The following is a 24,709-nucleotide window of genomic DNA, read 5'->3' as shown; positions in this document are numbered from 1 at the left end:
TTCCTGCCGTGCAGCAAGGAAGATGAATAAATGGAGTGTGAGCCAGTGGTAGGGTGCTTGCCCAGAAGGTGTGAGGCCTCGGTTCAACTGCCAGCAATGAAGAGAGAAGAAAAGAAAGAATATAAATGCAAATATGATAAACATATTTTATAAAATATAATAAATAAACACAAAAATAAGCAAATATAAGCTTCATTCAGCATCCTAGGTAAGCGCCACAGACGCAATGACCTCTTATAAGAGAACCGGGCACAAGGTTGTCTACTGTAGGGGTTTCCTTAGTCAAAGTCTGAGTAGAGTAAGCTAATCTACGGGGTGACAGAAGACTGGCTCAAGCTAAGAGGAGAACGAGGCTGGCGGCCAGAAGGAGCCACAGACACACAGGGTCTTTTCAGAAAAGCTGCTCTGTGTGGTGTGACTTGACTTGAGTGGCCACATCATCTGTTCACTGGCAATTCCTCACAATTTTTGAGCACTATTATATTTGAATATTTTTCTATCTGTCTGTCTGTTTGTCTATCTATCTGTTTGTCTATCTAATTGGTGTGCATACTTGTATATGTAAGTACAAGAACGTGGAGGCTAAGTGTCTTTGTTGCCACTTTGTTTATTGAGGCAGGGTCCCTAGCCAGCTTGTCCCAGGGATTCCTGCCTCTGTCTCCTGAGTGCTGGGATTCTGGGAGGCTGCCGTGTCTGCCCAGCTTCTGAGAGAGCTCTGGGAATCTGCACTCAGGTCCTCATACTGATGTATCACGTACTTCGACCACTGAGCCATTTCTCCAGCCCTTATTTCAATTCAAATGTTTATTTTTTTACAATATGAAACTCTTACATATGTAATTTCCGTATATCAGGAGTATGGGAGTAATCCTTTACAAATGGAACCCATTTTTGAAATGAATTGCTATTTATTTCATGTGTAAGGGCGTTTTCCCTGCATGTGCACGTATGTATCATGTTTGTGCAGTAACCACAGAGGCCAGACAAGAGTGTCATGTCCCCAGGGATTGGAGTAACAGACTATTGTAAGCACCATGTGTGTTCTTAACTTGAACCTCCGTCCTCTTGGAGAGCAGCCAGCACGTGTTCTTGACTGCTAAGCTATCTCTCTAGCCCCCGAGACTAACTTTATTAGAAGAAATGACGAAACCAAAGAAGTGTCTAAGGTAGCTCCAGCGGGGTGGTTACGCTTTAAATCCAGCAGAGAGGTTTGTTTCAGTCTCTTTCGGCTTTTCATCCAATTTCCAATTGTTCAGAGATTTTTCCCATCAGCCCTGATATTGCCCACCAGGGATTGGTGCTGGCTGATAACATGAGACAGGAAAGCATTCTCCAATGTTATCATCTTACAGGACTCTCATTTCTCAAGACACCCCCCTGCAGTCAAGAGATAACAGCCGCCTGTACGTCAGTAGCCACAGAAAGACGCTCTCTTTGCTTTGACTCATTAGGCAGATGCTCACCACAGCTTTAGAGCTGTTGAGTGCAGCAGCAGCAGCAAGATTGGAGGCAAACTGTGCAAAAGCAGCAACCTCACAATACGGAGCCAACTCATGCTTCATGGTACCTGCAACCTGATTCGTGGTCCCTGCTTACATAGCAGGTCCTCCACGGGACACAGACAAACTGATGTGGATGGCAGGGGGCATCGCTTATAGACTGTTTCCAAGATCTGTCCATCAGTGAAGGAGGTAAGCAGAAATATCAGCCTGTGATTCTGTGACTGTCATTTTCCCCATTTATCCAAGTAACGTGCTCCTGATGGAGTGCCTGCCATCCACATAGGCTTCACAGATGCCCACATAATGGATATCAATGGAGTTCTTATTGTTAAATACAGTTTGCTAAGCCCGGATCCATCTGGCTGACTAGAAGACTCCATGCTAACCTCTAGCCTTGTCTAGTGGCAGGTAAGTGGTTCAGAGGACCTTCTCCTTGATTGTAGTTAGTGTCTCGGTATGATTGGTCTTTTTGGACAACCACTAGTCCAGGAGCGATGGAGTAGCCTTCACTATGAATGGTTTTGCCATAGGCTTGCCCACAGGTCCTTTAGCATTTAGTAATCAGTACCTGAACATGCACAGACTTTCCCAGTGTGGATCTCAGCGGACTTGGCCTCTCCAATACTGCTCACCTGACTCTACTTCAGTCAAGGGAAACCACACTCTTCTGGGGACTGAAGGAAGGAGCAACGTATCAGTGCTATCTACTGAAAGGCAGTGATGTCCTCTGCCCTGCGGAATGATTGGGAAACATGGAGTTCCTATCTCTAAAGACCTGACATCCCAGTTGGGAGTATAAGAGCATCCCTGGCGTTAACACACGAACCAAACCGAAAGTTGTTTAAGGTGACATCAGAGGCTTCGGGCTAGCCTCTGCAGTGAGTTTGTTTTCACTGTGTCTGTGTGTACGTCCTCAACCTTTATCAGTCTTGGAGAAAGCTAGGCCACCTCAATGTGTAACTGCCATGAAATATATTATTTCTAAACCCGTGAACTTGGATGACTCTGAGTCCAAGTTAGGAACTAAAGTCCCAGCCACCACTTTGGTTTTAGGCACGTGAGATCCAGAAAGGCCATTTCCACCATACCCAGACTTAAGCCATGAGACAGTAAGATGTGATTTTAAAGAAGTATTTATTTACTTTTATTTTATGCGTATGAATGTGTTTGCCTACATTTAAATGAGCACCACATACATGAGCATGCCTACAGAGGCCAGGAGAGGGGATTGAATCCCCTGGAACTGGAGTTACAGACAGTTATGAGCTACTATGTCAGTGCTAAGAACTGAATATGGGTCCTCTAGAAGAGCAGGAAGTGCTCTTAAACACTGGGCCATCTCCTCGGACTTAGATTTTTGTTGTTTTAATGTCAATTTGTGGTCATTTGTTACATAGCAATAGAAAAAAAAATGCCTGTCATATTCTTGAAAGCCAGATTCAAATTTCACTGGTCCTGATGTAAAAGAAACTCAAACTAAGAGAACTGATGGTATAAAGGACTTGTTAACAGATTTGCATAGGGCGCATTTAATCACACAAAGTAGATTTTAGGTACCGGAGTACCTCCTCCAAAACACCCAAAAGATAAGTTATGCTAACCAGGCCTGTTAGAGATAAGCAAGATTTTACCACACTAGGATGTAAATTCTCTCCAGGATCGACCAGCTATTGGGTTCATCTCCAAGAACGTGCCTCTAACAGGCAGCTTGAGGGACAGCACAGGGTCACAGCTACCATCAAGTCCTTGTCTGCCGTTAAGTCTCATGTGCTCTTATCAGGAAAAGAATAATTCTGCCAAGTGGACAAGATGAACCTAGGTAACAACTATTTGAAAAGAACAACACTGATGTATTTAAGAAATAATTCTGTTCTGCCCCTCGCTGGCTGCAGCACCCGGGAGAGTGGGCCTCACACCTCACCAGGGCAGCACGGTAAAGTTGGCCCTGGAGGTGGAGGCTCTGGAGAACTGGCCCCGAGGGTGTGAAGATGGGAGAGTGTCCCCTGTTCCCCCCATTGGTATCATAGGTGTAGGATATAACCACACCCCTTTGCTGCCTATGGCAGGCCAGAGAGCTGGCACAGCCTCCTTGCCTTGGCAGTGAGGTAGAGCTGGCCCAGCTGGCAGGATCCAGGGCTTTGAGTTGGCCCAACCCAACATCTACCCCATTTATGGACTGCTGAAGTGCAGGAAGGGCCAGTCCTGCAGAACCAAAGCTGAAGGATCTCCATGACACAGGCCAACAACAGAATATCCGAGAGGAGCCCAGTGAGGATTCAGTGTTGAAGGCGCAGAGGCCAGAGGTCTCAGACCACACCAATGACTCCTGGCGACGAACATTTGCAGGTAACGCTGTTTGAGCAACAGGTTATACTGTGTGACACACCGAGATACTTTTAATGTTGTTTTTTTTCTCTTTTTTGCTTTTATTTTTATTTTTTGCATTCTTTTATGAGGCGACAGTATAAGGGCAGGAGGCGGATATGGAGGGACAGGGAAGTGAGTGTGATTGGGGTGCATGATGTGGAATACACAAAGAATCAATAAAAAGTTTAAAAAGAAAAGAAAGAATTTTGGCAATAACTGCCCAAGTGCTCAGACTCGCAGTCTCCTGTCTCTGCTTAAATTGTTCAAAGTGAGCCCTGGAGCCAAGGCCTGAAGGAGGCCTAAGGATGACCGTGTACGTGGAAGGCAGAAGTGTCGGACGTTTGTGTGTGAGTTAGTGAGATCTCCTTTTCCAGGCGGCTCTTTCCTGGGCCTCAGAAGCACCATTAAAGATTCTTCCCTTCGTCTCCAAGTCTGCAGATGATTTCACACCCGGAGAGCTTGCTGGTCTCGAACAGCCCAACAGCTGTCCCTCAGCTCTGAGATGCAGCTCAGGCCTCAGTGCCACCGAGGCTCTCAGTTAATAGGTCGTGCTTGCTTGTGCCCTTGTTTGGGAATGTCTTTCTCTTCAGTTAGCCCCTTTGGTCCTTCAGGACTGTGACTCGGGTAGGCTTAAATCTTATGGTTTCAAATCTGTGTGTAGGTATGCATGTTGTATATGGTTGTGTGTAGGCATATATGCATGGACATGTGGAAACCAGAGGTCAACCGCATGCATTCTTTGGGAGCCATCTGCCTTGGGTGTTTGGGGTTTTTGTTTGTTTGTTTGTTTGTTTTTGGATGCATTCTCTCATTGTGGCCTGGGACTCACCAGTTAGGTTCAGCTGGCTGAAAAATGAGCCTCAGGGATCCCTCTGTCTCTACTTCCCCAGCACGGGAAGTCCAAGCAGCCATCACCAGACATGGCCTTTCCCTTTCCACGTGGTCCTGTGGCTTAAAGTCAAATGCTCACGCTTGCCTGGCAACATTTGGACAATTGAGCCAAATTCCCAGGGTTCAGATCTTGGCTTTGCTTCTTCTTAAACAGGCAAACACCAGCAATTTCTTTCATTGACCTAAATACCCCTAGAGTACAGGGGAAGGAAGGCTGTACCTCAAAACAGAGCCATGAAGACAGACTGAAGCCGGTTGTGGAAGAAGGGACTTTGCATAGTGGTTGGTGCATGACGGATACTCTACAAAGGAGTGTGAAGATTGCCCAGGTGAGGGAAGGACAGACAGAGGGCTTCAACACCTGCCTGGTTGTGCCTGAACCTAACCTCCTGGGTCTCACACTTGCCACGTGACTGGGTCCCTGTGGGGGCGTTTCGTCCATCCTTGCTTCCCTCTGCCCACTGGCAGCTTTTCCATGGAGTTTTATTCAAGTTCTTTTCCCTCCCTTTGTTTATTTGGCTCCCTTCTCTGGTGACTGCTCAGAGAAAACATTCCTAGAAAAACCTCAAGGGATCAACTTCTTTTGTGCTCAGGGAGAGCAGACAGTATTGGCTGTCACAGAACTCCTGTCCCTGAGAGCCTGAGGAAGAAATAGGGAACTCAGTTGGGATCAATTGACCCCATAATGTTGCTGCTTCAGTAAAATGAACCTAGCCCGGGATCCCAGGATAAGGTAGAGTCAGAGGTTAAGGGATTCCTTACACCCCTACAGGGACACACCCTCAGTCTGGGCTGGGGCACATTCCGTCCCCTTTTCCTTCTGCTTCTTACAGAATGGTCCCACCAGCAGCTGTCCTAACAGCTTTGAAGGCAGAGGCCTCAGGGGAAGCCCCGCTTCTTTCCTGGGAGCCTTTGGCAGGCCATCTGGAGAAGCCGGAGACCTCAGCAAACTGTCCCGACGCCTCTCTGAGCTTTTGTTTATTGCAAACAACAACAATAACATAACATTAAATAGAATTGTTTAAAGGGATCAAACACTGAGCCCTGACATCCACAGTGTTTAATTTTTTTCAGTCTCTTCTGGGTTTTGGCTACAAAGTTAGCTGCATGAAATCTGTGTCTGTCTTTCTTTTCTTTCCTTTCCTTTTCTTTTTTTCTTTTCTTTTCTCTTCTCTTCTCTCCTTTTCTTTTTTGAGACAGAGTGACTATGTAGACCAGGTTGGCTTTGAACTGACAGAAGTCTCCGCCTCCCTATTGCAGGGAATAAAGGCTTGGGCCACCACACCCAGCATATCCTGTTTATTTATTTATGTGCTTTTAGGCAGGATACTGTGTATCTCAGGCTGGCTTGAACTCTATATGTAGGGGAAAAAAATGGCTTTCAACCAATCCTCATGTCCCTCCGTACTGAAGGGGATGATAGCTAGGTCCCACCATGCCTAGTCTAGGCCATGCTGGGGACTGAATTCACAGCTTCATATATCCTAGACAAGCAACTGGGCTACATGCCCAGCTCCTGTTTTTAAATTTAGCATTTAAGACTCTCTTTAGATCTCCTTCTAGTCTTAGCATACAGTCTTCACATTGGTCTCTATTGTTTGTGTGTGTTTGTCCTTTGAACTGCAAATATCCCAGCCGTGTGGATTCAGGCATAATTAATGATCCCTTATCCCTGGAGCATTCTTGCTCACGGCTGCCATCTTTGAGGCTGGGTCCTGGCAAAGCTGTGAGAGAAAGGGAGTTTGTTTTCTGGGCCATCTGCATCACAGAGAAGCTCTTCTTTCTTTTCTGCTAACAATGCGGAGAGTCCACTTGTCCTGTCCTGAGCCCAAGCTGCCCTCGGAGGCTGTGCCCTCGGTCTGGCGCTTTTGAAAAAGTGGTACTATATGTTTGATTTGTTCCTCTGAGTCAAAGCAATTTTGATTTTATGTAAAAATTTTTTAAAAATACAGAAAAGCCAAAGAAAAATTTTAAAATGTTATATGCTGGTTATGGTGGTGCAGACCCTGTAATCCTAGCACCCAGGGTGCTTGAGGCAGGGGTATTGCCAGGAGTTTGAGGAACCTTCTGTCCCCTCTTTCCCTCTCCCTGGGCTCCACAGTGAGTTCCAGTCAGGGTTACATACAGAGACAACGTTGCCGTCAGCCTTATTTGCCACCGTGTCAACCCCATTTCTTTTCCAGGTCTCTTTTCTCCCACATTCTGCCCCGCACCTCTCCAGTTCATTCCAGAGCTGACTTGTATCACATGAATGATGGCAGAATGAAAGGAATTCTAGGAGAACGAGTTGAGGTCCTGGGCACTTGTTTAGTTAAAAATATGCACAAACAAATACACACAGACTATCCCTTGGGGAACTTGAGGGTAGATAGTTCAATCCACAGAGGAACCCATAGCCTCATATAACTAGAATGTAGGGAGGCAGGGAGGGTTCCAGGACTGGCTTAATCTAATAAGTCAAAAATGCCAAAAAGGAAATGTTTTCTTTCTAATCTTTGTACTCTGTGTTCTACAGCATTATTTTCTTCTTCAGGTCTACTTTTCTTACAGTCCAGATGGCTATTTCTTTCACTTCCTCTGAGGCTGCTCCCTGCTAGCAGGAAGTGGAAGCATTTCTGTAGATTTCCCTTAGGTCATTCTGGTTCCTGTGGCCTGTGGTAGGACTCCTTTCTATTTCTAGAAATTACGGAGACTACCAAAAACTTTCTAAATATAGACTTTACCTCATGTTTGTTGCCCAATTAGAAATTAAAAGTGGCCTGGAGGTGGTGACATATGCCTTTTGTCTTAGCACTTGGGAGGCAGAGGCGGATGGATCTCTGAGTTCCAGGCCAGCCTGGTTTGCTGAGCATAGTCCACAACAGCCAAGACTACAGAAACCCTGTCTCAAAAACCAAAACAAACAAAAACAAAAACCCAAAAAGTGAAAAACAAAGAAAGAAAGAGAAATTAAAACTGAAGGTATTTTAAAATATTTATGACATCAGGTGTGGTAGAATACAACTTTAAGTGAGCCTTCAGGATGCAGAGACAAGCAGAGCTCTGTGAGTTTAAGGCTACCCTGGTTTACATGGATGTTCTTGGCCAGCCAGGATGAGACCCTGTTTAAACACAAATCTAAAACAACCTTCCTTCCAAAACCAAAATAATGTTCAACACTTTGTTTAAAATAATAAACATAGGCCTGGGGTATTGCTCAGTGGCAAGTGCTTGTCTAATCAGATAGGGTCCTGGATTTCCAGCACAGGAAAAATAGTTAAAAATAGATTAAATAGGGACTGAGGACGTGGCTCAGTACTTGCTGAGTAACTATAAAGACCTGGGTTCAAACCCCCAACGCCCACATGAAAGCTGTGCAATGCCACCACTGTTGCGGTGGGAGAAGGGCTGACCCCAGGAGCTTACTGGATAGCCTGGCTACAGGTTCACTGAGAAATGCTACCTTGGGGCAATAAAGTGGAGAGCGACAGAAACACCCTGTGTCCCATTCTGACCTTTATATGTACGCAGAGAATTGCATGTGCTGAAGAATGTATACATACAAGATTCCAACACACACACAGAACACATACACACACAGAGAGAGGGAGAGAAAACACATACACCAACACAGAAAACACACACACATACCCTTAGAGAACACATACATGCAGAGATTAAATAAAATAAGGCCATCATGTGATAACAGCTATAAAATATACTAACAACAAAACACTTCTTTTTTTTTTCTTTTCTTTCCTTCTTTTTGACCCAGCATTCATTTCTTTTTAAAGCAATACTGTTATTAATTTTTTGAGCCATGTTGGTATGCGCCTTTAATCCCAGCACTTGAGAGGAAGGACAGGCAGATTTCTCTGAGTTCAAGGCCAGCCTGGTTTACAGCGTGAGTACCAGAACAGCCTATGCTACACAGTGAAACCCTGTTTCAAAAAACCAAAAATAATTTTTTTGAGAATGTTATACAATAGATTATATTCATCCTCCCTGTTCTCCAGATCTACCCCCACAGTACTACTCACTTTTTTTGTTTGTTTTGTTTTCTGTAAAACATTTTTTTGCAAATCTAATTTTAGGTGTTCCTTAGTCAAATACACCTGCTCCTATCTTTAATGTCTTGCATATTGTCCAGTTGATCTTCATAAAAAAATTGAACCTCATGCTGATGTGTAACTAGAGCATTTTAGTACATTTTAAGATAGTTAATGAAGATTCTCTGATACATATCTATAAAATGCATATACTACAAAACTGCATGAAATGTTTACTTTTAAAAAAGATTTATTGTGTGTAGTGTGTGCTACTCTGTGCAAGCCTGTGCAGGTGCCTGAGACTGGAGGAGCAGGTCAGATCCCCTGGAGCTGAAGGATAAGTTACCGGGCGGGAGCGGTAAGCTGTCCATCGGGAGTGCTGGGAACCCTAAAGTTCCTCGGCAAGAACGGGGCATCCTCTTAAGCTCGGAGCCATCTCGCCGGGCCACGAGGCAGTTTCTTATGGATGTGCTGCAAGATGGAATCGGAAACCCTGAACTTGTCGTATTGTTCAGCCCATTGTCTTCGTGACGCACTGAGCAAACACAGGTCTTTCAAGGTTGCAGGTCATGATACATCACCCAGATGCTGTGTTCATTAATAGTACTGTTAATCTCAGCAGAAAAAAAAGAAACCTTACATGCTAAAACAACAACAACAAAACCCCATTACACTCATAGAGATTCGCTTTTTATTGACAACACATGGTTAATGATTTTCCTTAAAGATATAGCATTACTTAGCTTATTTTCAAGAAGGTAACTTTCAATTACTTTAGCCAGAGTGCTGTGGTCAGCTGCCTTTCTCAGTAATGAGTGGTGCTCCGGGGAGGTAGGGGATGGCTCAGGCAGGAAGGGTACTTACTGTGAAGTTCACTAGTAATTGCTGGGCACCTGACAGGGAGACTGCTGGGACTTGGTGGCCAGAGATTTACCTGAAAAATAGCAAAATTCCAATTTGTTTAAGAGATCCTGCCTAAAACAGGTAAGATGGGAGTGAGAGCTTCTCTGGGCACACTTGTGGGTCTGTATACATGCCCACAACAAACACACTATTAAAGGAATTTTTTAAAATGTTTTTTTCCTGCTGAAGACATAGCTCAGCAGTCAAACAGCTGGCCAGGCTGGCCTCAAACTCACAGAGATCTGCTTGCCTCTGCCTCCTGAGTGCTGGGCTTAAAGGCGTGTGCCACCACACCCAGCTTATACTCAAGGATCTTTAAAACAAAACCGATTTTATTTTGTTTGTCTGAGTGTTTTGTCTGAATGCATGTCTGAGTACCACATGCATATAGTGACCAAGAGGCCAGAAGAGGGTACTGGATCCCTAGACCTGGAGTTACACAGCCACAGACCCTCAAGGGATCTTGATAATTTGGTGCTGTGATTTGTTTTGTTGTAGCAGGGTCTTGTGTCCTCACACTGGTTGTGTAGCTGAAGATGACCTTGAACTTCTGATCCTTTTGCCTCCACTTCAGAATGCTGGGGTTCCATTCATGCACCACCCCCTCAACTGGCTATGTTATTTTGATTAGTGATGGGCAGTTTTGTTTACCTTTTGTATCATGAGGTTATTACATGATAGTTTTGATTCTCTAGAAGGGTCCCAGAGACACTCAGGAGGCCACAGACCAACTATCTCTCTCTCTTACTCTCTCTCTCTCTATGTGAATATATATGAATAAATAAAAGAGAACCCACTTATAGAACCGAAAGTGAGACAAACTTAAATACACGGGCTTTTGCCACACACAAGGGGAGAGTGGGAGGCTGCCATAACACCCATAATTCCTCTCCTCAGATTAACTAAAGTAGTGAGCATATGGTAAAAGTGAGTTTAGGAGGCTGTGGTAGCTGTCTTTGATTTGTTAATAGTCCTCCTGTGTGCTGTCCAAAGTCGGAAGGGTCTCTGATGCCAGCCAGTAACCCTCTGAGATCTAGTTAGTGGCTGATTCTACTGTGTTATCTGTGGACTTTGGCAGACTTCGTTATCTTCCTCCACCAAGCGTGAACCAGGTGAGTGAGCTCATGAATGCTTAACCAGATGTCCAGTGAGGCTAAGAGGCAGAGTTCAATCTTATCATTTGTTGCACCCAACTTATACCTATCTTTGCAGGTCAAGGTTTGCCCAGCTCCCAGGGCAGTCATTATTGCTAAGAGGGTGGGGCTCCATGCAGGGAGATGTGGGAGAGACCAAAGATGTCAGGAGCATCTGATCACACAGGCAGGCCCCAGCAGAAGGGGGTGCAGTGCGCCACATTCTCTTTGCAGCTGCTGCCACTCTTGCCAGCTGCTCTGTCTGACCAGCCTCGGCCAACCCACTGGCTTTTAGGCTGCCATATGTCAAGCTTTCTTCCATTTTTCTTCCCCTTCTAGAATATTCCCAGTGTCCTCACTTTAAAATCATCCAGATTTACTTTTTGGATGGCCATGAAAGTAGAATCCGCCTGCCCTATTCTTGCCTATGGTTTTACTCTTGGCGTTGACTATACAGAAGGCACCCCTCATACCCCGAGGCTTCCCTTCCCTACTCTCCACCCTGGGGAAAGAACAAAGATGTATCAATTGCTCTGAGCCGAGCTGTTGAAAAAAAAAAAAAAAAAAGCCTCAGTCTAGGATGTTCCTCTCAAAAATGAGAGGGTGTTTTTTGTTTGTTTGTTTGTTTGATAGACACCATGCTCAGTGGAGCGGGGAGAAAGGAATTCTAACCCCTTCCTGCTTGTGCAGCCTGACTAGCTGTGGTAAAACCCTGGCCCAACTCTCCCTGTAAAGCTTCAATTTTCTCAGCTGACACAAAGCCGTAAGATCTATCATGGGACCCTGAGCAGCCTCAAAAAGGAGTTTGATATGCAATAACCAAGAAAGCCAGAGCTGTATCTTGGAAACGCCTCCTGACTTCAGAACGCCCCTTTGTGGTTAAATGTTCTTGAGGCTGAAGGCCAGCGGTTCCAGTACAACAGAGACTAAGGCACCAGGGCATTTCCCAACACACACGTGCACTTACCAAGGGTCCGCATCCTCAGAACTTGGCTTCATTATAATGCCATTTACTTTGTGGTTTGGATTCCCTTCTTGTCGGCTTTTTTAGAGGATCATGGGAAGAAATACCCTAAAAGGGAGATCCAGTCCAGTTTTTGGCATCTTTAACGGCCCCAATTTGAGATTTACTGTGTTTTTTGTGAATTGCATGACGTTTCCTTTTCAGAATAAGGTGGGGGAGGCGAGGGGATCAGTAGTTTTCAGACAAATGGATTTGAGTGCTCCAAGCCCAGGTTCTGATCCAGCTTCTGCCACCGAATGCCCCCAATTGACTTAAAAGCTGTCACCCCCACCCCATCCCAGATTTCATTTCCCCCTTCTGTTAAAAGAAGTTGGTTGGCTTGAGTAACTAGCACTGTGACATTTATCTAGCCCAGTGGTCCTCAACCTTCCTAACGCTGTGACCTTTTAATACAGTTCCTCATGTTGTGCTGACTCCCAACCATGAGAATATTTTCATTGCTACTTTATAACTGTAATTTTGCTACATTTCATAATGTAAATATCTGTGTCTTCCAGTGGTCTTAGACTACTGTGAAAGGATAGTTTCACCCCAGGTTGAGAACCGCTGGCCTAACCTGTTCTTGGGTTTGCCTCGTGGGACTCAGGAACCCAGGACCAGTAACTGAAGACCAGTGGGCTGCTGGCGAATAAAGCACGTGACTACGTGAACCCCTTCATTCCCTGGCTGTGCGATTCCTAACTGGATGCTCAGTCAAAAGCCTCCAACCGGTCCAGAGCTTCTTTGCGTCCCCGGAGCGCCTTCCACCACCTCATCAGGCGCGAGCTTGGAGAGAGCTGGGGAGGGCCCGAGGCGCGGGGCACCCACGTCCCAGGCCGCCTCGCGCCCGCGCCGCACACCGGCTGGAGACGCCCCGCTCCCCTTCGCACTTGTGGACGGAGGGGGCTGCCCGCTCGGAGGCGGGGCCTCTGTGCGGCTCCGCGCGTCCTGATTGGCCTCCCGCGTCCTCGTGACGCGCGACCCCGCCTCCGCCCCCACCCCGCCCCCTCCTCCGCAGTGGCGCGGGGGAGCGGACAGTCCCGGGGCTGAATGGGCGCGATCGCCGCGCGGGGGGAGGGCTGGGGCGCGGGGCCCGGGGCTGGCGGCTGGCCAGCGCTCGCTCCCTAGCATGCGCACGGAGGCTGCGGGCGGCGCGGAGCGGAGGCCGCAGAAGCCGCGAAGGCAAGCAGCGGCACCTGCCTGCCGAGGTACGTGGCGCAGCCCCTGTCGGCGTAGCGGACCCCGGGGAACCCAGGCACTGGCCTTTGCCCACGCACATCCCAGGCCGAGCGGCTCTTCCCCAGCGTGCGACCCCAGGCGCGCCCGCGAGGGGACGCGGGCGGATGGTCGCGGCCCGGGGCCCCCTGCGGCCGGCGCAGGTGTGGACGCGCGTGGCTGGTGAGGACGAGTGGCAGGTCCAGCCGGGGTAGCCTTCTTCCATGCCGCTCAGTTCTGGGTTTTTAATTCATTGCTGGAACCTTCTGAGCCGACAGAGCCGAAATGACTCCGTGTCGCCCGTGACCGTCTTGGGAACCTTCTGCTGGGTCACTGGAGGCTTGCGAACCTTCCCGGTGCATCCATGTAGGTAGGCGTGCGGTGTGAGAGTGGGTAGATTTCTGCCGCTAGAAATTTGCGGGTGACCTTCCCCGCCCCCTCTCTGCGGCCAGTCCTGCGGAGGAGACGCGTTGGGGGGACTGTTTGGTTCCTTGGAAATTTTCAGCTGTGGCCTGATGAGGGGTTGCGTTCTTTGTGCACTTGTTTGTTTTTCTTTTTGTTTTGCGGGGGTGGGGGTTAGAGAACATTTGGTAGAACCCCAGTGAATCGAAGCGAGCTCCGGTCCCTACCCGACACCAGTTGGATGACCTTGGCAGACACTGATCTCCTGTGGTGGGCTCGCTCTCCTGGTCTGTAGTGGAAAGCTTAATCTGCTGATGGCTGAGGTCCCTTTCAGGCCAACGGGTTTGCGGTTGTAACTAACCATATAAAAGAAATCTGCAAAATCACTAGCTGACTTTGAAATGAAAATTTTATACCTTTGTCTTAATTCAATCTTAGTTCATATATATGGCCTTTGCAAAATTAGGTGTCATTTACTTAAAAGGAGGAAAAAGCAGGTGTGTGTGTGTGGGGGGGGGTATTGTGCTTTTTATGGCTCTGATAGGTTGCAGGTTCCTTCAGCCAGGGGCTGTGCTGGCTTTTAGACTCACAAAGGAAGGAGACTCACACTCATCTCTGCCCTCTGGTGTCTAGCCAAGCCTTCCCTTGGTTTATGACTGTAAATACTCTTCTATCTGCAGGCAGGCAGGCATGCTGGAGCTGGGAAGAGCGATCTTTGTTGAATGAAAGGACCGGAAAGGACAGATTTTGGTTTCATTTGTGTAATTCCACATCCTGGCAGCTCAGAGCCGGTGTCTTTCTAGCTGCAGAGCTGGGAATCATCTGACTTCCGAGTGTGTGGACAAGAGAGTTAATAGGACCTTACAGAGCACTGTAACCAGAGCCGGGTGTCTTGACCCATGTCTGCTCTGTGGTTGATGCCATTTCTGTACCTGGCAGGTGGAGATTCTTAGGGTGTGATAGTGTTTTCCTTGAGACTTGAAAAGAAATGAAGGCAATGATTGGCGGTTTTGATGGCTTTTTTTCTTTTCTTTTTTTCTTTTCTTTTTTTTTTTTTTTGCCTGTTGGTTGATTGGTTTGGTTTGAGTTTTGACATGGGATATCACGTAACTCAAGTTGGCCTTGTATTCACTGTGCGGCTGAAGCTGGCTTTGAACACTAATCCACTGGAACAGTGATCCACTGATCCACTGATCCAGTGCCAACATGCCTGTCTTAACAGAGTAGGATGAGAAGGCGTGATGAGGCTTCTGGAAGATGGGGTGCTGGGGGCGGGCAGGAAATTCTAAAAGCACGTTTATGATGACTCTGAAAGGTCATTCAGTTTGACATACCCTGCTAATTGCCCCACGTCATTAATGGGGTAAGTGGTGAACGGGTGGGGACTACCTAGGAACACCTGTGCTTGATTTGCCGCCTCCGCTTCTGCTCCCACACGGGGCCACCACAGCAGCGGTGAATTGACAGCTACCCCTTGAGTCATTAATGCTGTGCTGGGTAGTTTTTAATGTCAACTTGATACAAGTTGGAGTCATTTGGGAAAAGAGAACATCAATTTAAAGACGAACGCTTCTACCAGATCGCCCTGCAGGCAAGCCTTTGAGACATTTTCTTAATCAGTGACCGATGGGGGGAGGGCCCTGCTCATTGTAGGTTGTATAAGAAAGCAGGCTGAAGCTGGGAGTGGGGGCGCAGGCCTGTAATCCCAGCTCTGGGGAGGCAGAGGCAGGTGGATCTCTGTGTTCGAGGCTGGCCTGGTCTCCAAAGTGTGCCTAGGACAGCCAGGGCAGAGAAACCCCGTCTTGAAAAGCAGGGTGAGCAAGCTGTGGAGACCAGCCGGCTAGCAGTGGTCCACCTCGGCCTCTGTGTCAGCTCCTGCCTTCCGGTTACTGCTGTGTTTCGCTTCCTGCCCTGATTTCCCCCAGTGATGGACTTGGGTGTGAAACTGTAAGCTGAAATCAAACCCTTTCTTCCCAGTTGCTTTTTGGTCATGGTATTTAGCAATAGAAACACTAACCAAGAGATGTGGGAAGTAGAAAGATGGTCCCCGTCCACACCCATCCAGCTCCAGAGGAAGGTTTTATTCTGCGCTGTCTGTGCAGCCAGGAGGATGGTCACCCCCCTCTAACAACGTGCTCCATGGTGCTGGTCTAGCGGGGAAGGTTTGGCAGGGAAACGACTCTGAATACAAACCATAACTGCTGAGGATGCTCCAAGGATCGGTGTGGGTGGTGTGAGTTAGCAGAGGCCTCCCCTGGAGGGGTGGAGATTCACAGCCCCCTGTGGAGGAAGCCAAAAAACCTCCACATTTAGAAATGTGTGTACATTCAGGGAAAATTGAGGTACCTAAAGCGTATTACCAAACAGATTTCCTATTATACATGTGCCACACTCAGGTCAAGGAACAGAACACACCAGAACCTTTGTCTCCAGTCACTGCCTTTCCTAGCACTAACCCTGGCCTGGCTCGCTTCTCTTACACTGTGCATAAATGGAAACCCACGCTGTGTGCCTTCTTTTGTAAGCACTAAGTGAGAGAGGCCTCCCCGGGCCCCTGTAGTTGGAGCATGGTCACTGTTGTCGCCAATGGTGTGGTTAGTGCAGCTTATCTGTGGTCAGCTGTGGACGATGAGGCAGCGTCCAGTGTTTGTCTGCCCCAGACAGTGCTGCTGTAACTGCCCTAGCGCCTAGTTTTGGTAAAGTGTGCATGCAGTTCTGGGAGTCTGTACTGAGCAGTAGGCTTACTGGGTTGTGGGCTTATTATGGGTTTGTTATTCACTTTGGGGAGCCCCAGGCAAGGCTGTTTTATTCTAGTCTTAGAATTAACTAATGAGGACGACAGTTTCCAGATGATGGTGCTTGCGTTGCTTTTACAGTAGTGTAAGTATTTGCCTGCCCCTGCTCTGTATGGCCTCAGGATGAGCGGGCCTGCAGGCTCTAGGCTGCCCTTGGGTCTGAGCACAAGGCAGACTGAGCTAAGTCAAGCTCTGAGCTTCAAGATCCTCTTGAAGTTAAGAGTGCCTCTAGTCAAACTGCTCAGTTTGATCTTAGTCTCCACCCATCTTACTGCAAACAAACCTCCACCTAGCCACGATGCTTCTATTTGACTTACCTGTATGAAAGGCTTACCTGAGTCTTTGAGCCATACAAAGCATTTTTACACTTCATTTACAGCAGGGAAAATACCCAGGAGTCAATTTTTGGATCATGAACCTACTCCTATACCTGTGCATTCTCTTTTTCCTCTTCTGACTTAATAACACCTGGGATTGTGATAGTTTAGTATGGTATGGTTGGGTTTGGTAGGCTCAACCAGCAGCACTGAAAAGGTCTTCTTTAGGAAGAGCATTTTTTTAAAACATTGAGGCCACTTTTAAAATTATTTATGTATTTACTTATGTTTTTAGTTTAGTTTTTGTTTGTTTGTTTTCAGGTAAGGGCTCATAAAATCCAGTCTGACCTTGAATTTTGGCTCCTGCCTTCCCTGTTAAGTGCTGAGATTACAGCCATGTACTACCATACTTGGTTAGGTTGTTGTAAGACTGTCATTTTCGTAATGGCAGGCAAGTGTTTGTGTGTGTGTGTGTGTGTGTGTTTACATACATACATACATACATACATACCTACCTATACATTTATGTGTATAAAACCAAGCAGAGACAGAGTTTCTGTTGGACACAGAGAATGTCTCCTTCCTGGCTATCTTTTCTCCGCTTCAACCTCTGCTATTTCGTCCTCTTCTATCTTGTTATTCGCCCCTTTTGTGCTTTCCCTCTCTTTATCTAGACTGGCAGGCAGCAGTTGGAGAGGACGGAGTGGCTTCTGGTCTTCCCCTCTCTGTTAGCCACTTTCTGTAATCGTGATCTGCATCAGCTGCGGTGTATCAGCTGCACGGCTGCCCCTTTATCTTCCTCCTGTCTCCTGCTCTCCAGTGGAGCTAACCTGAGCCATGAATGTCATTTACATTTCCTAGCAGCCTACCTGTAAAGGTAAAGAGAAACTGGCAGGAACTAGAGAGGTATCCTAGTAGAACGAGAGCTTGCTGTTCTTACAGAGAACTGGTCTTCTATTTCCAGCACCCACGTCAGGCAGCCCAGCACTGCCTGCAGCTCCAGCTGCGGGCAATGCAGTGCCCACTTCCTGCCCCTATGGACACATGTGCTCGCATGCCCATGGCCACATGTGTGCATACGTACAAAGTGAAGACCAAAAATAAGGGGCTGGCGAGTGGCTCAGTGGGTGGAGGCCTTTGCTGCCAAGGCTGAGTTTGAGCCCCAGGACCTGCATGCTGGAAGGAGAGAATCACAAAAAGCTCTCCACGTGTGTGACCTCCGCTTGCACACCATGGCATATGCGTCCCACACATACACTCACCCACACACAGAGACACACACTCACAATAAAAATAAAATAAAATAAAAACAACAACAATAATAACAATAAATCTTTTAAAAATTAAAAATAAACAGGTGGATTCAAGTTTCCATTTCTTCCATCAAGTTTGGAAGGTACAGACTTCAGAACTCCCACGCACCTAGTGCCTCAGTGGCCAACCGGAGGTGATGCAGTTATGAATACTTGATAGTCTGTTAGCCATACTGAGTCTTCAAAGCCTGCCCCCCGGTCCCTGTACTGTGAAACATGAGAAATGGTTTTCTCGTTCTGTTCTCACTCACTGTAGAACTGTTGTGTAGATCAGCTTACTTGATTTCGCCGTAGCCCCCGAGTTGGGTACGGTTATCCCTGCCACTTTGTAAAGGAGGTTACTGAACTGAAAAAAGACTTAAGACGTTCCAGAGGGCAGGGCTAGGATTCAGACCCAGGCTTGGAGGTAGTAGATGAGGCCACTGTTTCCATGTCTTTGCAGCCAATAATGTATTCCCATACCGTCAGAACTGCTGCCGTTGCTCTGAGGTGGCCGAGGAGGTTCTGTCCAGTTTAGGCACCTCCTGGGGCTGCGTCATTGTTCCCTGGGGCTCAGTGGTCTTCTATCTCGTCCTGCCTCATGAGGGGATGTCTCTATCTCTAGTCCAGGTTTAAGAGAGGTTTCTGCGACGTCCACTTTCACCTAGAAAATGCCACGTATTCCTCCGGGATAATTTCAGCACCCATGGCAGGGGCAGGCCATTTCTCTGTGAGCCTCAGAGCACTGTCCCTCTGGGCTGGACCCTTCAGACACAGTGCCCTCAGCTTCCCCACCAGTGGTGACTTCTGCCACCCCACCTTGCTGCAGTTCATATTCAGACAGCGACAGAGAAGCATTCCTTCTTGAGGGGAGCATTTTTAAAGGGTCTGTGCCCCAACCCTCCCCCCCCCCCGAAAAAAACAAACGCTTGTCACACTTCCCCCTAGTGTCTAGCACACAGTGCAGAAGCAAAGACCTGGAGATAACTGCACTGGTGGCAGATGTGCTGGTCTGTTTCTGTGCCTTCATTCGTTCGTTCATTCATTCATTTTAAGGTGGGCTTGTAAGACCTTTGAAGGAAAGGTTGGGTCTGTGCTGCTTCTTGCTGTATGTCCACATATGTGCTCAATGTATGACTGAAACCTGTTATGTCTTTTTGGGAGTCTGCCCAAATACTGGCTTAAAATCTTTTGCCAAACAAGATTGGGCCCCTCACCATTTCATAATTCCCTCCCTGAGGGACTATGGGTAATTAAAGGCTGCTGGAGAAGGGGTGTCATTTTCCTCAGTGGCATAGCTACTGGTAAGCTGACTTTGCTGGGGCAAGAAACACTGATCACACCCAGTGGACCACACACAGAACAGGACATGCAGGCCCGGGGGACATTCATCAAGAAGGGCTTCAGTGGGAGAGGGAGGAAAACAGGCATTAAAATGACTAAAACTCCTTACATAAATGTATGAAACTGTCAAAAATAAGTGTCTGAGTTGGGATTTCTATTGCTGTATTGCTGTAAAGACATTATTATGAACTCTTAAAAAGGAAAACCTTTACCTGGGGCTGGCTCACAGTTTCAGAGGTCTAGTCCCTTATTGTCACCGTGGGAAGCATGGCAGCATGCAGACAGACATGGTGGTGTGTAGGCAAACGCGGTGCTAGAGGAGGAGCCAAGAGCACTACATCTGGATTGGCAGGCAGCAGGGCCTGGCATGAGCATCTGAAACCTCAAAGCTCACTCCCAGGGATATACAACTTCTGACAAGGCCACACCTACTTCAACAAGGCCACACCTCCAATAATGCCACTCCCTGAGTCTGTGGGGGCCATTTTCATTCAAGTCACCACAATAAGAAAGTTTTGTACAAAACAAAACAAACAAAAAACATGAAAGAAAAAGAAACAAAGAAAATTCTGTAAAAAAAAAAAAAAAGTAATTTTTTTGTTGAAGTTAAAAGGATTCTTGCCATGCATGGTGGTGCATGCCTTTAATCCCAGCACTCTGGAGACAGAAGCAAGCAGATTTCTGTGAGTTTGAGACCAGCCTGGTCTATGTAGTGATTTCCAGAACAGCCATTGCTATGTACAGAGACATGCCTCAAAAAACAAAAGATAAAATATGTAAATGAAAAAAAGGGTGCATTATTGGGGTGTGAGTTGCTGTGTACTGCTCATTCCTCTCACAGACTTCAGCATGCATTGCTGGCTTCAGAAGAAGGAGCATGCTTGGCTTGTTCTGAGTTGAGCAGGCCTGAGCGGGTTCCTCCTTTTGTCTTCATCTCCTTCTGTTCTTCAGTTGCTGGGTTCTGTCAGGCTGGCACTGTGCCTGCCTCTTCACTGCTGCTTCCTGACTGGGCCTCTAACTTGTTCTCTGCACCTGTAGGACAAGCAGGGCTTCTATTGTCAGGGGTTAATGTCAGAGCTATCTAGAAAACCCCCAGCACCCACTCCCATCAGCCTGGCTCCCCAGGGAGTGTAGCTAGGGTCCTGTGTGGTGATGTTATGGGCTTATTTTACCATCTTAAAAACCTTTGTTAGGGGCCCTCAAGGAAGAAGTCCTGTGGATAGTTTTCCCCCTAGCATCCTCTCTTGCTTTCTCTGTCCTCTTTCCTTTGAAGAGCAGCCCCGCTTACACCACTAAATTGTCTTGAGAGCTGTAGCCAGCCTCAGAATCCTTTCATTGCTCTATTACTACAAGAACTGCTCCTTCCAGCTCAGCCACCAAGGTCCAAGGCATCTTACGCCCTGTTATCTCCTGCGTGGCCCCCAACTTGCCCTCCTGGCTTTGATTAAGCAATTCAGCCATCGGCATGAGCTCAGTGACTTCTTGAGCACACAGTTCCTTGGCCTTGCCCTGCCCAGGTTGCTCTCACCACTGTCCTGCTCAGAATTGCTGAGTGGATGTTCTGGCGTCTTCTTAGTTGAATCTTACGATCACTGTCCCTTAGGTCTCCTGGTATCCCGCCTCAGCACACCTCTGGGCGATTGCCGTGGGTCCTCAGGAATCCTTCTCATGCTTGGAGCACACACTCACTCATCATGTTCTCTGGAAGGCCTCCCTTTATTGCCTCTGATGAACCTGTGGCTCCTTCTATCTCATTGTTGGTTCTTTGAGTATCTGGGGGTTCCTGGTCATATTCATTGAAAGAGGAAAGCAATTATGCCCTATTTATTTTCCTAGTCTTCAGTTCCTGGTATGTAACATTTGCCTATTAAATATTTATTTAAAGGATATAAATCTGGGCATGGTGGCTCACGCTTGTAACCCAAGGAGCCTAAGGCAGGAGAATCACATTGGATTTAAGGCAATTTAGTTAAAAGAAAACAGAACTGAGGGGTAAGGAGAATTGTTAGGAGAACGAAGCAAATGCCCTACCAGTGCTGACCAGTCCTTCCCAACCAAGGCTGTACCCGAAATTTAGGACCTAATATCCAAAGGCAGCCTGTGTAATAATTCCCTTCTCTCCTTCGCTTCTGGAATGGTCCTAGTTGTTGGCCATCTTTGGAATAATTGATGAAATCCCAGTCCTTTGTTACGGGCCTTCATCCTCAGTGGAATTTAGATCAAAGAAAGTTAATGGAGACAGCCTAACCTTGTACAGCCTCTAACCTTGTTCAGAGGCTGACGAAATATAAATAAGAACGTTAGCATGGGCACGGTGGGCTGTAGGACAATGTCTTTCCAATCTTATTTCCACTGTCAAATATTCTCTGAAGTTTCTAACTTTGTAAAAATAGGAGTTCGAGGCTGGGGAGATGGCCCAGTGGGGAAGAGAGCTTGCTGTGCAACTGTTAGGGCCTGAGTTCAGAAACTGAGCACCACATAAAAACTGCCGACTGTAGCTGCAGTCTTGTTACCTCAGTGTTGTGGTTGGGTCATGGCAGGAGGCTGGCTAACAAACTAGAAAGCATAAGACAGACAACATTAGAATAATAGAACAATAGACACCTTCTGTCTTCCTCTGGCCTCTTGAGAGCCTGTATGTGTGTGCCTGCATGTGTGTGCCTGCACACGTGTGCAGAACAGGAAAATAGTACTTTTTCAAGAACGAAAACTACTTCCTGGGTAAAGCAAATTAGAATCCTAACCACCATCATGCCAGAGGAGGAGACAGAATCACAGAGTTGAGCCCCTCAGTGTTGCTCATTAAAACAAACAAACAAACCAACCAACAGAAGACAAACACATGCATTGGTGTGACTGGATGTCAGCACTCTGGGTCCCGCATCTCTTCTTGCTTCTGGGTTTCTCAGGAAGTCTCTAATAGACACAGAGCTACTAGTATAGTCTCGGGGTCTATCTAGGGGCCTATAGTTTTCTTTCTTTTGTAGATTTTTAAATTCTGTATTTTGTGTACAAGTGTTTGACTGCATGTATGTATGTGTACCAGGGGCATGCCTGGTCCTCACGGAAGCCAGAAGAGGACCTCAGATCTCCTGGAACCACAGTTGCAGACGGTCGTGATTTGCCGTGTGGGTGCGGCCAGAGTCCTCTAGGAGAGCAACAAGTGCTGTTAACCACTGAGTCAACTGGAAAGTCATCTTTCCAGTTAGTTCCTATCTAGTTTCCTTACTAGACAACAGTGAGCCTGAATTGAGGTTTCTTGAAGTAAACCTGGAGGAGACCCAGGTGCTAATTCACCTTCACCAGCCCTGGTCTGACAAGTCTTATTTCTGAGGTGTGAACGCAGCCTTACCTGACAGACAATTTATCCTTTTCTCTACCAGTGGCTAGAAACAAGCAGATTTGTCGAAAAACCGCGTCATTCCTAGATGTGGTGGTGTGACTGAGGATTGTCTCCACAGGCTCATATATTTGGATGATTTCTTAGTCCCCAGGGGGTAGAACTGTTTAGGAAGGACTGGGAGACATGGCGTTGCTAGAGGGGGTGAATCACCAGGGGTAGGCCCATGCCAGGCCCAGTTTCTCTCTCTGCTTTCAACTTGAGGATCAGGATGTAAGCTGCTGCTCCAGCACTGGGCCTGCCTGCCGGCTGCCATGCTTCCTGTGTGACAGTCATGGTCTCACCTTCTGAAACTGTAAGCAGTTAAATGCTTTTTAACATTAAGGTGTCGTGCTCTGTTGCCTCTTCACAGCAATAGAAAAGTAACCAAGGAACTAGGTGTCCCCCATCAAGCCGCCAGTTAATTCACAAAGAGAAGAGAACAACTGACTTATACCATGACATAAGCAACTTCACATGAGATGTCACCAGTGCCAGGCAAGCCCAGGCCAGCACCATGTACCTCCTGACACTCTGCTGAGCGGAAAGTACAGCCTCCTGCCGTGCAACTCTGGCCCCAGTGCAGAACTGCAGACTGATTGTGAAGAAGCGTCGGTCTCAACTGGCCAGAATTCTGCAAAACGCTTGGCCTGTACTTTAAAAAGTCAAGGTCAGCAGAGATACCAGAACTCCTTCAGATTAAAGGAAGCCAAAGATACATGACTTTGGGCCTCATGTGTGACCCTGGACTGTGTCCTGGCAAGGGGAAAAAACATTTTTTGTTGTTGTTGCTGTTTTTGTTCAAAAGTCATCACCTGGAACTACTGGAGGAATCTTCTTGAGGCCTTTTATTAGATTCTCATTTTGAATCAGTGTTCATGCCCTCACATTGATCATTATACTATGCTTGTGTAAGAAATGACTTTGTTTCTAGGAAAACAATATTCAGGGTATCGCTGTGCCTCCACCTTGCTTCCAGGTGTTTAACTAAATTTTGCAAGTCATACACTAACAAAATGGCAGCACATACGTTAACCATGGGGTGGGATATCCAGGTGAAGGGTAGATGAGAGTTCTTTTATTGTCCTTGCAGTCTCTCTCTAAGAGCAAAACTGTTTCAGAAAGCAACATGGATGTCTCTGTGCCTCCAAGTTGCGGTGCTGTGACCCGGTGACAGCAGAAGCTGTGACATGGCTGCATCTTCTGTGGGCATTCCTGCTCATTTCCTGTATTGTTGAATGTTCCTCATCAGCTGTCCCTCCTGACCTCTGCAGAGACCAGAATCAAGACCTAGTCTCTGCTGGCTTCAGAGTTCTTTCTGCTCTGCCCATCATTGCTGCTGTTGAAAGAGGCTTCCTGGTTTGTGGCTGTCCTCAGGAGCATCTGCTCACCCAGCCCTGAGTACCCCTCTTCCCATGTCCGGATTAAACTAGACCTACCACAGTGCTGCCAGAGACGTTTCCCCTGCAAACCTTGAAGTGGCGTTAAACCCAAATGCACATCTGTACACTGTAAAATGCTGTGGTCCAGCCCTCAACAGCAGATCAGCTACAAGCCCCAGCATCTGCCTATTAAAGATGGGTGTGTTCGCTTTGTGGCATACACTTGTAATCCCAGCATTCAGGAGCCTGAGCAGGAGAATCCCGAATCTGAGGTCAGTCTGGACTACTAGGGAAGATTACTGTCTCAAAACAAGACCTACAAAGCAAAAAAGTAGCCACCCTCAAATGCCTTGAGAGAACCTTTGAGTTGTACATCATACTAGAAATCACACACTTCTGAAAGTAGAATATTTTTATTAATTTTTGGAAACTTCATAATGCATACAGTGTACTTTGATAATGCCCCCAATCCCTCCCCCGGTTGGGGGTTGGCCTGGTGCTCTGTATTCTGATGGTAGTTACTGGCCCCCAAGATCTGGTCCCTGCCGAGAGGAGCACATTCTCGTGCACATCTGTCCCCGTTGTGTAAGCCTTGCCCCACCTAATTTAAAAGTTCATTGGCCAATAAAAATTTGGCTAATAGAGATTTGGGATTTGGCAGAAGAGAGGGAAGCAGAGTTTGAGGTTCTGAGCCCTGAGGTCAGGGGGAAGAGGAGAGAGAGGTGCAGGAGGGAAGAATGGACAGATTCCAGACAA

At 47.1% G+C, this 24,709-nt stretch overlaps 1 protein-coding gene and 1 long non-coding RNA gene across 8 annotated transcripts in view; one reads left to right on the top strand and one right to left on the bottom strand.

Annotated features, from left to right (window-relative positions):
- Window positions 1-1,484: 1,484 nt before the first annotated feature.
- The window catches only part of St3gal5 (ST3 beta-galactoside alpha-2,3-sialyltransferase 5), a 59,152-nt gene continuing 35,927 nt past the window's right edge, over window positions 1,485-24,709 (top strand). The window contains exon 1 of one of the 6 annotated variants that reach the window (XM_060383538.1): window positions 1,485-1,691. Coding sequence is in view for 4 of the 6 variants with exons in the window: in XM_060383536.1 (XP_060239519.1) it covers window positions 13,267-13,408 (142 nt within the window). In the remaining 2 variants the exon portion in view is untranslated. Of the gene's footprint in view, window positions 1,692-12,845; window positions 13,036-13,085; window positions 13,413-24,709 lie in introns of those variants that run through there. The other 5 variants (XM_060383537.1, XM_021654052.2, XM_060383536.1 and 2 more) reach the window with 5 other exon arrangements.
- Window positions 8,557-12,709, bottom strand: LOC132654190 (uncharacterized). 2 transcript variants are annotated; one of them, XR_009591828.1, is made up of 5 exons: window positions 12,405-12,709; window positions 11,792-11,896; window positions 9,653-9,722; window positions 9,135-9,259; window positions 8,557-8,680 (listed from the first exon to the last, which is right to left on the bottom strand). It is a non-coding gene; the product is annotated as an uncharacterized LOC132654190 (long non-coding RNA). The 2 variants fall into 2 exon arrangements; XR_009591827.1 differs by lacking the exon at window positions 8,557-8,680 and having other exon boundaries at window positions 8,846-9,259.

The sequence above is a fragment of the Meriones unguiculatus genome, chromosome 5 (assembly GCF_030254825.1).
Source record: "Meriones unguiculatus strain TT.TT164.6M chromosome 5, Bangor_MerUng_6.1, whole genome shotgun sequence".
NCBI classification, from domain to species: domain Eukaryota; kingdom Metazoa; phylum Chordata; class Mammalia; order Rodentia; family Muridae; genus Meriones; species Meriones unguiculatus.
The sequence above is the reverse complement of the archived record's forward strand: the minus strand, read 5'-3'. Positions and strand labels throughout refer to the sequence as shown.